Below are 13,201 nucleotides of genomic sequence, written 5' to 3'. Positions count from 1 at the left end.
AAGAACTACTTGATGGTCGTAAGGCTGTTGGGTATAGATGGATTTTAAAGGGAAGACATACAATGATGGTAAGTGTCACCATTAAGAAAGCTCGACTTGTCGTTAAGATGTTTTCCGGCAAGTTCAAGGAGTTGACTGCGATGAGGCTTTCTCACTCGTAGCGATGCTAAGAGTCTGTTAGAATTATATTAGCAGTTACTGCATTATTTATGAAATCTTGCAGATAGGATGTCAAAACATTGTTTCCTCGACGATTTTCTTGAGGAAAGGTTGTATGTGATACAACCAGAAGGTTTTGTCAATCCTGAAAGATGCTAACAAGTATGCAAAGCTCCAGCAATCCTTCTAAGGATTGGAGTAAGCATCTCGGAGTTGGAATGAACGCTTTGATAAGATGATCAAAGATTTTGGGTTTATACAAAGTCCATGAGAAACTTGTATTTCCAAAGAAGTGAGTGGGAGCACTATAGAATTTTTGATGAGTATATGTTGTTAACATATTGTTGATCAGAATTGATGTAGAATTTCTGGAAAGCATCCAGGGTTATTTGAAAAGTGTTTTTAATGGAAAACCTGGATTAAGCTACTTGAACATTGAGCATCAAGATCTATAAGGATAGATCAAAAAACGCTTAATAGTACTTTCAAATGAATACATACCGTGACAAGATTTTGAAGGAGTTCAAAATAGATCAGCAAAGAAGGAGTTCTTGGCTGTGTTACAAGGTGTGAGTATTGAGTAAGACTCAAGACCTGACCACGGCAGAAGAAAGAGAAAGGACGAAGGTCGTCCCCTATGCTTTAGACGTAGGCTCTACAATATGCTATGCTGTGTACCGCACCTGAAGTGTGCCTTGCCATGAGTTAGTCATGGGGTACAATAGTGATCCAGGAAGGGATCACATGACAGCGGTCGAACTTATCCTTAGTATCTAGTGGACTAAGGAATTTTCTCGATTATGGAGGTGGAAAGGGGGTTTGTCGTAAAGGGTTACGTCGATGCAAACTTTGACACTAATTCGGATGACTCCGAGTAGTGAACCGGATTCGTATAGTAGAGCAGTTATTTGGAATAGCTCCAAGTAGTGCGTGGTAGCTGCATCTACAAGATGACATAGAGATTTGTAAAGCACACACGGATCTGAATGTTGCAGACCTGTTGACTAAAACCTCTCTCTAAGCATAACATGATCAAACCCTAGAACTCATTGAGTGTTAATCACATGGTGATGTGAACTAGATTATTGACTCTAGTAAACTCTTGGGTATTAGTCACATGGCGATGTGAACTTTGAGTGTTAATCACATGGTGATGTGAACTAGATTATTGACTCTAGTGCAAGTGGGATATTGTTGGAAATATGCCCTAGAGGCAATAATAAAATGGTTATTATTGTATTTCCTTGTTCATGATAATTGTCTGTTGTTCATGCTATAATTGTATTAACTGGAAACCGTAATACATGTGTGAATACATAGACCACAACATGTCCCTAGTAAGCCTCTAGTTGACTAGCTCGTTGATCAATAGATGGTTATGGTTTCCTGACCATGGACATTGGATGTCATTGATAACGGGATCACATCATTAGGAGAATGATGTGATGGACAAGACCCAATCCTAAGCATAGCACAAGATCGTGTAGTTCGTTTGCTAGAGCTTTTCTAGTGTCAAGTATCATTTCCTTAGACCATGAGATTGTGCAACTCCCGGATACCGTAGGAATGCTTTGGGTGTACCAAACGTCACAACGTAACTGGGTGGCTATAAAGGTGCACTACAGGTATCTCCGAAAGTGTCTGTTGGGTTGGCACGAATCGAGACTGGGATTTGTCACTCCGTATGACGGAGAGGTATCTCTGGGCCCACTCGGTAATGCATCATCATAATGAGCTCAATGTGACTAAGGAGTTAGCCACGGGATCATGCGTTACGATACGAGTGAAGTGACTTGCCGGTAACGAGATTGAACAAGGTATGGGGATACCGACGGTCGAATCTCGGGCAAGTAACGTACCGATTGACAAAGGGAATTGTATACGGGATTGATTGAATCCTCGACATCGTGGTTCATCCGATGAGATCATCGTGGAACATGTGGGAGACAACATGGGTATCCAGATCCCGCTGTTGGTTATTGACCGGAGAGTCGTCTCGGTCATGTCTGCATGTCTCCCGAACCCGTAGGGTCTACACACTTAAGTTTCGGTGACGCTAGAGTTGTAGAGATATTAGTATGCGGTTAACCGAAAGTTGTTCGGAGTCCCGGATGAGATCCCGGACGTCACGAGGAGTTTCGGAATGGTCCGGAGGTAAAGATTTATATATGGGAAGTCCTATTTTGGCCACTGGAAAATGTTCGAGATTTTTCGGTATTGTACCGGGAAGGTTCTAGAAGGTTTCGAAGTGGGGCCCACCTGCATGGGGGGACCCACATGAACGTGGGTAGTGGGGGCAAGGCCTCACACCCCTAGTCAAGGCGCACCAAGATCCCACCTTAGAAGGAATAAGATCATATCCCGAAGGGATAAGATCAAGATCCCTAAAAAAGGGGGATAACAATCGGTGGGGAAGGGAAATGATGGGATTTCTTTTCCCCCCCTTTGCCAACGCCCCAATGGACTTGGAGGGCAAGAAACCAGCCCCCTCCACCCATATATATAGTGGGGAGGCGCATGGGAGCAGCACCCCAAGCCCTGGCGCCTCCCTCCCTCCCGTGACACCTCTTCCTCCCCGCTTGCGCTTGGCGAAGCCCTGCCGGGATCCCGCTACTTCCACCACCACGCCGTCGTGCTGCTGGATCTCCATCAACTTCTCCTCCCCCCTTGCTGGATCAATAAGGAGGAGACGTCCCCGCTCCGTATGTGTGTTGAACGCGGAGGTGCCGTCCGTTCGGCGCTAGGATCATCAGTGATTTGGATCACGACGAGTACGACTCCATCAACCCCGTTCTCTAGAACGCTTCCGCTCGCGATCTACAAGGGTATGTAGATGCACTCCTCCCCTCTCGTTGCTAGCATCTCCTAGATTGATCTTGGTGACACGTAGGAAAATTTTGAATTTCTGCTACGTTCCCCAACATACACCACCTCCACACCCCTAAGATAGATCGCCGGCGAGCCTGCCACCCTAAGATAGAAGGCGAGCCTACCACCCTAAGATAGATGGTCGGCGACTGCTTCTTCCATCCTTACATCCAGCGAGCCTGCTTCTTCTTCCAAAAATCAACTGACCCAAATTGCAAATTCAGCCAACTTACATATAGCTATTGTAAATTTTTTAAAAGTTCATGGACTTCGAAAAAAAAGTTCAAAAAATTGTAGAAGAAAATCACAGATATGGAAATGTTCATGGATTTCAAGAAAGTTCACGGATTTTAAAAACAAATTCCTGGGTTTAAAAAATATTCATAATTTGAAAAAAAAGTTGAAAATTGGTTTTAAAACAAATCACAAAAAATTGAAAGCAACATCATACATTTTGAATTGCTGTGAATTTGAGAAAAGCTGATGAAACTGAAATAAAAATAACACATTTTTTTAAAAGAAAAAAAAGATAAACGAACTAAAAAATTTCAAAAGGTTTGAAAATGCTTACAAATTTGATTTTTTTGCCAATTTAAGAAAAGGTAATGATTTTGAAATAAATTTTGTGAGTATTGAAAAAGAATGAAAAAGAAAAAGAAAAGAACTTGCAAAACTTGTTTGGGAAAAAACCAGGGAGAACCGCTCCTGAAAAACCGATGGAACATTTTAGAAGGTACCTAAAACTGGTGAGAAAAAACGGATTTCCTATTTGCCGCATTTCGCGGTAAACAGTGAGACCAAGGTATTTGTTACCGGTCGAAATTTTGAGATTTCCGATAGTTACCGCGTATTTTTTTGCCCCTCGGTATATCCCCATACCGAGCAAATTATATAATTTTTTGAATTTAAACGCTCGATTTATAGTAAAGTATGTAGAATCTAATTAATGCAATGAAAGTTGGTTCTGACGTGTATTGGCCGCCCCATCCAAGCGTTTGACCCACCCGTTGGTATCTGCTCTGTTACGGTTTGGGAACCTTCCAGAAGGCTCCTAACATTTTTTTTTCTATTTTCTCGGTTATGGTTTTTATTTTCTATTTTTCTTGTTTCATTTTTCTTTCTTTATTTTCTTTTCTTGTTTCTTTTCCTTTCCTTTTTGTTTTGAAAAATTGCAAATTTCAAAAAATCTTCAACATAATCAACAAATGTTTGAAAATAAGAAAGTTTGTTGACGTTCTTAAAATTTATTCGCGCTTTTGCAAAGTGTTCAGAATTTTGAATTTTCTTCAATTTTTTTACTGGTTGTTAAAAATTCATAGAATTTTCAGAATTTTAATTTATTGTTCATGTTTTCCAAATTTGTTCACATTTTTCAAAGAAATATCGAGAATTTCAAATTTTGCTCATAATTTTCGGAATCTGTTCAGGTTTTCAAGTTTTGTTCCCATTTAAATAATTGTTCATGTCTGAAAATGTTTTGCGTTCTATAAAGTTATTCGTGTTTTTCATTTTTTTTTCTTTTAAAATAAATGTATGCTTTTTATGAAAAAAATCAGAAATTTTTAGAATTTGTTTGACTTTTCCATAATATGTTCCCATTTTTCAAATTTTGTTCTCAAATTTATAAAATTATTGTGTTTTCAGAAAATCTTCTAAAATTTATAAAATGTTTATGTTTTATAAAAAGTGCAAAGTTCAAAAAATGCCCTTGTTTTCATTTTCCGTTCACAGTTTCAAAATATGTTCACATTTTCCAATTTTTCTTCACAGTTTTGAAAAAATTATTCATACATTTCAATGTTTCTACGTTTTTTTAAAAATGACATGTTTCGATAATTGTTGAAAAATTCAGAAATTGTTTAATATTTTAAAATTCTATTCATGATTTCAAACATTGCTAAAATTATTAAAAACTTTGTTCACATTTTCCAGGAGAATGATGAAAAAACTTTGAAAAAATCAGATCTCCGTCTCTACATTCTTTAGGAGTTCGCACTATGTGAATGTCAGTAGCACTCGCCAGGCCGACTGGCTAGCGAGAATGCCTCCCCAGCTGGAGGTAAGGAGATAGATTCCCACCTCGAGCCGTCACATAGGAGGTCCCGATAAAAACTACATGCATGGGTCGAACAGAAGCTAGCGCATGCGACATATGTGGCAAACGAGAAAGAAATGTGTTAAATGGCCGAGCCGGGGTGGGGGTGGGGGGATGGGGAGGGTGCGACTGTTTGCCCAAATATCTATAACTTACCTTATGGCGCTCAATAGGGTTTGGGCCGGTAACAGGTATGGCCTGCTCAAATAAACAACGTCTCCTTGTGGTCTCAGCCTCATACCATGTGGCTTGGTTGCTTCCTGCACCCAAGGTACCACAGTATTCTACTCCCTCCATTTTTAAACATAAAACCTTTTAGAGTGTAGATTCACTCATTTTGCTCCGCCACTAGTCTATATTGGAATCTCTAAAAAGTCTTATAATTAGGAACGAAGGGAGTAGTCGTCATGGAAACATTAGTTCCGCGGCTATTCTGCCCCGAGGCAGCAATATTTTTGTGCTGGGACATTTTCCACACCCGCCCCCGCATCCGCATCGCTCCCGCGGGTGGACGGGGCGGGCCAACCCTAACCGCCGACAGGGGCCCCCTCCTCTCCATTCAATCTCCTTGCCGTCGCCGGGGCGTGCCGCCGGGCAAAGCTCGGTCGGCGTCAGCGGCGGTGGGAGATCCTCTTCCCATGACTGGCAGGCCCATCGCGGGCGGGCAACTCCAGCAAGTGGCGGTGCGCTGGCGGCGGGTGTGGCGGCGTGGCCATGGGCGTCAGCGGCAGGGTCACGTGCGTGCAGCGCGCCTGCAACATCTCCTGGTGGCGGCGTGGGGGGTCGTCCGTTGCGTGCCCTTGGTGGCTATCGTGGCTCAATCTGGTGCGGCCAGGTCTTGCCGCCGGCACCTCGGGTGGCGCTGGGCTCCCCACCGGCGGAGGTGGCGGCCCCTGGCTGAGGCTTGCCTCCAGTGGCAGGTGCTTGCTCCGGCTAGGTCTTCCCTTGCTTCGGGTCAGCGCAGTGGTGGTAGCTCGTGGGGGGTTGCACGGGTCGTCGGCAGGGACGCGACACGACGTTTGGTGCTGGACGATGGGGTGCGGGTGGCGGTTGCGACCTCCCTTCTCCTTGGTATGGGTTGGTGGCACGCGTCTCGCACTCGTCAAGGTGCCTACAATCTAGGGTTTGTGCTCGGGCGGACCAAATCTAGGCCCGAGGCAGATCGAACCTAGTGCTGCTCCGGGTAGGTGAGGTTGGGTGCGGTTTGGATGGTGCTCGCGGGCGGTTCTCGTGCTCTTCTCGTGGGTGTGGTGGTTGTGATTCTGTAACATCGTTGCGCAGATCGGTGTCGTGGCCACGGACATGCCGTCGTGGGAGCTCGCCTCGTCCAGGACTTGAGGCTTGCTCCCCGACGGCCGTCGGCAGTCTCGGAGTCGTGTCCCCCCTAGTCCACCGGGTCTCGCTAGGGAAGCAGATGTGGGCGCCTCCTACGGTGGAGGCGCTTACCCAGACTCGGTGGCTGATGCCAGGCTAGGAGTACGTGTGGTGCGTACATAGCGTGCCTCTACTCTTCCTAGCGTGGTTGAGTGTGTTGTGAAGTGCGCGGTGTACGGTGTCTTGTGATGGGATGCCGGGTCGGTGGCCCCAGATGGCGGTCCGCATGTCTTGCTCTCCGGCGGGCAACATCGCGACGGCGGCGGCTCTCCTTCTGGGTCGTGCAGGCGACGGGAGGTGTAGCGGTGGGTGGCTCCGGTGCGCCCTCTGTCCCGCAGGGGTAATGTCCTGATCCGGATCTGGGGTTCTGTCCTCGTCGCGCTTGTCCTGAAGACCTCGTGGTGGCACGGGTGATTTGTCGAGCGAAAGCTATGTGCCTTGGCGCCTATGACGGCGACGCTCATGGGCGCCTCTCTCTTTTTGAAGATGTCGTCGTGGTTCTTCTCTCCGTGTCAAGGCTCCAGGTGAAGACCTTTGTCCGTGGTGGACTCGGCAGGGGTGACACTTTGCGACGTTCTCCCTCCCGAGGGCGTTGTCGTGGAGTTTAGGTGCACTAGGGCATAGCGTGGCGTTGTGTTTAGTTCTTCATGTGTTCTCTTTGGGTAGCGTAGTCGCGTGTGTTCTGCGTGAGCCGATTATTCTGGGATCGGCTTTGTAAGAGGGCTACCTCACCATCTTGTATAATTTAGCCGTGTATTTTCTTCAGTTGTTACTTTATATGTAAAGCGGGACGAAAACCTATTTCAAGAGAAAGAAAGTCTTGTGGATTTAGCTTCCTAGCTGCTAAGCTATCCACTGGTGGTTAAGTCTGGCATCACAACCTCCCTCCCTCTGTGCATATGCCTCCGCCTCAAGGCACCAACAGTCTTATTCCTTTTCAACATCGACGCATCGCTCCAACTTGCATTGCAAGCGCGCGCTGATAACTGACTCCTCGTCCTCGACCATATCCAGTGTCGTTGCATCCACGCGAAACTTCGCGCACATTCCGCTTCTGACATATACTCCAATCTAGCCTAGATGCATGTCCCAGTTCGACGTAGCCACCAGGATCTGCAAGATATGGCCGTGTCCGACTGTCCTGTGGCTAGGAGTACTACCATAGGCGTATGTAGTCGTAGACAATTGATTAATTAGCAGCTACATGCCACTAATCGATCGATGCTGCGTGGGGAGTGATCACTAGCGACCCAGCGTGTGGCCACCGCTGTTCATGCGTAGAGCATCAAATTACTGTTCCCCGATCTCGCTTTGCTGAGTGGTAACACGTCCAGTAACCACCGAATCTTTCTTCTTCCCCGTGCGGAGCTAGTTGGTGGAAGACCGATCGACGTACTCACTGAGCTCCGGTACGTCGTGCTGACTCGTGCGCTCTTTGTGCAGACAAACGTTTCCCGCCTGTGCCCGCCGGCGCAGCCAAGATCGGACAATATCGTGTGCATTGTCGCCGTGTGCTTACGCGGATCACATATACTACTATGTTCAAATGCATGCACCATGCATGCATGAACCACAAAAGTGGCGCCCATTCAAAAAATTAACCAGAAAAGTACACGAGTAGATGCTTTCACTAGCTCAATGTTTGTGCTGCCAAGAAGCACCGAGGTTAATTCCTTTGATTTGTCATCCCAATTGTCAACTTGATTGCCTGCGGTCTTACCGGGAGTTTCGATTGGGTCCACGTGTTGCGCGGCCGGAGCGGCGGCGGTGCGTGCGAATGGCGCTGAGGTGGATTCACTGCACCCGATCCAAAGCCACCGGCGTATCTCCCCGCTAAGGCTCCGTTCGGAGTGCAGGTATAGAAAACATCGAAAAGAAAAACTGCGTAGGAATCGGACTGAATGAATAGTTGAAAACTTTGGAACGAGAAAAGAAGGGAAAGTAGAGCGGAACTCACGTTCGGATGGCCTAGAGAGAATGCATGAAGACCAAGTAATGAACAGTGGCTAATACAACGATCTCTTCTTGCACCTCATGACCGGACACATGATTGAATACTTTATTCTATCAACTGTGCAATTCCTCTGCCCTTTCTCGGTACTCTGCCCAAAAATGAGGCCGGAGTGGATTTGTTCAATCCTGTAAAATCTACATGCTTAACGATCCTTTCCGATGAAATGTTGAGTACTTTTCCTTTGAACCGAACAGCTAAAAGGAAAAAAAACCTACGAAAGCAAACTTTCCTTTGGAATGGCAGCAAATCCCATGAACCGAACAGGGCCTAATTCGTCGCGGTGACCGCGCTTTAGCCCACCGCGGCTGCCTTTTCCACCGGGCATTGTCCACCAAAAGCAAAAGGTGGCATTGCACGCACGCACGGGAATAATCCCAGTGCGTTTGCGTGCGTGCGTGCGCCCATAAAAATCCATGCACGCGCGCTCATTGACGAAACGGTGTGGTCGACCAGCTAGCCGCTGCTTTCCTTGACGCGAGCGCTCACACACACCCATGAGCTAGAGACTAGAGAGTAGCCGTGGCTCCAACAATGGCCGCTCTCGACCTGCGGCGGTGGCTGATGGTCCTCCTCGTAGGTCTCCTCGCCGCGTTCCAAGTGGCCGACGGGGCGCCGTGGTTCTGGCCGCCGGGCGGCGACGACCCCGACGGCTGCCTGAGCTGGCGGGTGATGGTGGAGGCGAACAACGCCAAGTTCTGGCGCGCGGTGCCGGCGCCCTGCATCGGGTACGTCTGGGCCTACATGTCCTGGGGGCAGTACGGCCGGGACGTGAGCAGCGCGGCGGACCAGATCGCCGCCTACGCCAGCCAGGCCCCCGCCGCCGGCGACGGCCTCGACGCCTGGGTCCTCGACATCGACGACACCTGCCTCTCCAACCTGCCCTACTATCAGGCCAAGCAGTTCGGGTGCGTGACGTGTGCAACGCTTCCCGGCAGACCATGCATGCACTGAACTACTGACTGGATGTTCTGTGGTGCTTGGTTGCGCATGCATGCAGGGCGTACGACCCGGCGGCGTTCAAGGCGTGGGCGAGCAGAGGGGCGTGCCCGGGGATACCGGCGATGGTGAGGCTGTTCTGGGCGCTCAAAGGCGGAGGCTTCAGGGTTTTTCTTCTCTCCGGGAGAGACGAGGAGGCTCTCGGCGCGTCCACCGCCGCCAACCTCGCCGCTGCCGGGTTCGCCGGGTACGACCGGCTCATCTTGAGGTACGATATGACACGAGTTATGTACGACTACTTTTTTTTAGTCCAGTTATGTACTACGACTAGCTTTTTTTTAGGGATACTACGACTAGATAGGCTAATCCAATCAACCCAGCCCAACATTTCCACCCAGCCGGCTGAGTTTACAGAATGGTCCAGACTACTCGCCCACGGCGCAGAACATAAAACACTAGTGCTTTTTCAGTCTTATTAAATCCTAGTCGATTGAGACTTATTATGTCTCAGCCGATGTTATATTCGCAAGATGTTACATTGAGATCCGTTTAATTTTAGGTCTATTTAGGGGACGTGAATTTTTGGGACATGCGGCTACGCGCTGCCGTTATCCCGGTCGTCTGGCAACGCGCTGCGATTGCTACTTTTATTAGCACTTTTGCAATACGCGCCGCGTGAATTCACACATCGCACGAATACACGCGTTATACATCCCGACGGTGGGCCAGCAGCACAACACACGTTCAACGAATCAGACGAGAAAAACAAAAAAAAGCCCGGTCCGGGAGATGGATTAACTCCCCGTCCTTCGGTGGACGCGCATAATTGAACCGTCGTCAATGCTCTGGACGTGGGGCAACCACCATAAGTACCTCGTGGTGTGCACTGTAGCTCATTTTCGATTTGCGTCCTGTGGAGAGCAGAAGAACAGGGGAAATGTCTTCGGTAGAAACAGAGATACACAGGTTAGCATATGGACACTCGACTTGATCCTGCGTTTTACTTGGGTATACGCACAAACGTGCTAATGTATATCCAACCTGTTCGTCCCCTTGCATTGCAGACTTTTCTTATGGCAATTCTTATTAGGTGGCCAAGTCTATGTATTAATGTGTCACCCATCAATTGGCAGATGCATCAATGGAATAATGCTTCTACAAGAAGCTTTATCATAGCATCTGTTTCATGACAAACTGGATGGTTTAGTGTATGGTAATACTCATATGCTAATTAGCCCAAGATATTACATGGCTAATAACTGGCACACTGATTAAACACACTTGTATGATGGTTAGTCCTAATTTACCGATTAACATATTACTAATACATCGACTAAGCACACGAATTTAGCTGCAACCATGACAAACTTTCTCCCATATATATTAAGGTAATTAAATGCATCTCGTAGATATTTTCATATTGTAAGTTCAATTAGAAATCTGTGGAGTTGGTTTTGATGTCTCTAATTTGTTCAAAAATGGGAACCGTAATTTTTGGTTAACATGTATGCTTGTGAAGCTGAGATCAAAACCGAAGCCGTAAAAAAACCATTCTCTCATATTGGTGATGTCTCAAATATCCTATTAGTTATGTAAATGTATTTTAACCTTTTCTGTAGAATTTTGCCTGATCTTTTAATTGACATTTTGGTTTTGTATCAACGTTGCATTACAAATCAGATTATATTTTTTGTGATTCAAGTTAACTATGAAGAATGGAGTTAAGTGATTTTTAAGTCAAAAAATTGATGCATGTAAGAGTTTTAAATCAGTAGTCCGAAACTAAAATACCTCATTTTCCAAATTGAACAATGTTGGATGGAGAGAGTTAGTGAGATTATGGACAGGCTGCATACTTTCAATGTAGTTAACGCTTCAAACGACATGCTCCGTGGCCATCTTCTAATCAAGTACCATGGATCAGTGTAGTTATTGTGGTGCAGCCGGCCATTTGAACTGACATGTTAATCAACACACGTCTTCAATGCGCGAGTCTGCATTCTGGGCCATCTCCTGGCAAGGTCAGAAGTATATTATACAGGCTCGACGTATTAGAGCTGCACGAATCACGCGGAAACGGTCGGTCTTGATAACGACCTCGCGTGGCTGCATGTCCACTCATGATTTATCGCTATTTAGGACACATCTAAATGTGACATAGTTATATCACATTTAAGCTGATGTCCACTTTTTTTACGGTCTATTTCTTTTGTCCTATTTTTTTGTTTTTTTATTGCATTATATATTTGTGGAAGCTTAGATGTGACATCCTTAAAAAACATCTAGATGTGAATTAGTCAAGCTGTTCAATTTTTACTTTTCATCTTTTTTCCTTTTTTTTCTTACACGTTTTGTCAGTTGACTTAGGGGGTGTTTGGTTCAGGGACTTTTTAGTCCCAGAGACTAGAAAAAGTTCCTAGGAACCAAACGGGAGGGACTTTTTCTACAGGGACTAGAAAAAAGACTCTACTAGAGAGTCTTTTTTGATTAGTCTCTGGGACTAGAAAAAGCACACTATATTAAGGCACGTTCGGTCGTATGTCACACCCACGTACGTACTGACACGGACCGTGCTGTTGGCTCCTTCCTCTCATGGCCATGGACTTGGTACATCGTACTGGTACGAGAAAATTCGCGTGCGCGCGAGTGACGGCATGCACACAAACAAAAAATATCAGGAAGGATATATTCTTCCGGTAGCAACTAGAACTGAGCTAACTTCCAACCGGACAGTATATATTCTCCGTTCCACTGAATCTTGGACAGCGAGCTGACGTGAACTTGGTGAGCCGCGACAGATACTTCGCCGTCCACATGTATCATTGCTCGGTATAGACATGCACGTACGGACTGATCGGCACCGTGTGTTTTGTCCCGTGGACGGATGTTGACGGCGCGGTGTGTGTGCATGCAGGAGCGCCGGGTACCGCGGGCAGAGCTCGGTGGTGTTCAAGTCGGCGGAGCGGCGGCGGCTGGCGGCGGAGGGGTACCGGATCCGCGGCAACGTCGGCGACCAGTGGAGCGACCTGCAGGGCGACTGCGCCGGCGACCGCGTCTTCAAAGTGCCCAACCCAATGTACTTCGTCCCCTGACCGACCGAACAATGTGTAGCAAGATGTAAATAACGTGACGGGGACCGGTGCCGCACCGCTATATATATTTGTACAAAATGTTCAAGAATTTTAAAAAATATTCATGATTTCATAATATGCTCAAGATTTTTTTAAAACTTTGTGAATTCAAAAATGTTCAGAATTTTATAATAATTGATGGTGAATTTAAAAATCTACATGATTCAGAAAATGTTGACGAATTCAAAAATTTGTTTATGATTTCAAAAAATGTTCATCTTTAAGAGAATGTTCACGAATTTGTAAAAACAAATTCATGATTTTAAAAAATATTCATGAATCTTAAAGATTATTGCAAATTGAAACAAATTATCAAAATAAAAAATAATAAAAAACAAGAGATAAAGAAAAAAGAAAGAAAACAGAAAAAGGAACATAAAGAAAAGAAAAAAAGAAAAGACTGAAGGAAAAAAAAAGAAAAGCCGAACAAACGCTTCATAGAGCCTATCCCAAAATCTATTTTAGGGTGTGGGATGCAGGCGGCAGCATGGCGGCGGTGGGGGCGGCAGTATGGAGGTGGTACAGGTTTGCTGAGGAAAATCTCCGACGACGCCGGGACTAGAGGGATGGTCGGAGGGTGGCGGCATCACAACAGTGGGAGGAGGTTCCGGGGAAGACGGAGTG

The 13,201-nt window shown here is 46.3% G+C and overlaps 1 protein-coding gene across 2 annotated transcripts; it reads left to right on the top strand.

Moving 5' to 3' along the window:
- The first annotated feature begins 8,959 nt into the window (after positions 1–8,959).
- On the top strand, positions 8,960–13,080 carry LOC109771854 (acid phosphatase 1). Of its 2 annotated transcripts, XM_020330549.4 has the most exons (3): positions 8,960–9,415; positions 9,508–9,714; positions 12,361–13,080. In XM_020330549.4, exons 1-3 carry the CDS (start codon positions 9,042–9,044, stop codon positions 12,536–12,538), a joined length of 759 nt encoding a protein of 252 aa, XP_020186138.1. In that variant the 5' UTR covers positions 8,960–9,041; the 3' UTR covers positions 12,539–13,080. The 2 variants fall into 2 exon arrangements, with proteins under 2 accessions (XP_020186138.1, XP_040257537.1); XM_040401603.3 differs by lacking the exon at positions 12,361–13,080 and having other exon boundaries at positions 9,508–11,285.
- The last annotated feature ends 121 nt before the right edge of the window (positions 13,081–13,201 follow it).

This window comes from Aegilops tauschii, chromosome 2 (assembly GCF_002575655.3).
Source record: "Aegilops tauschii subsp. strangulata cultivar AL8/78 chromosome 2, Aet v6.0, whole genome shotgun sequence".
Taxonomy (NCBI): Eukaryota; Viridiplantae; Streptophyta; class Magnoliopsida; order Poales; family Poaceae; genus Aegilops; species Aegilops tauschii.
The sequence above is the reverse complement of the archived record's forward strand: the minus strand, read 5'-3'. Positions and strand labels throughout refer to the sequence as shown.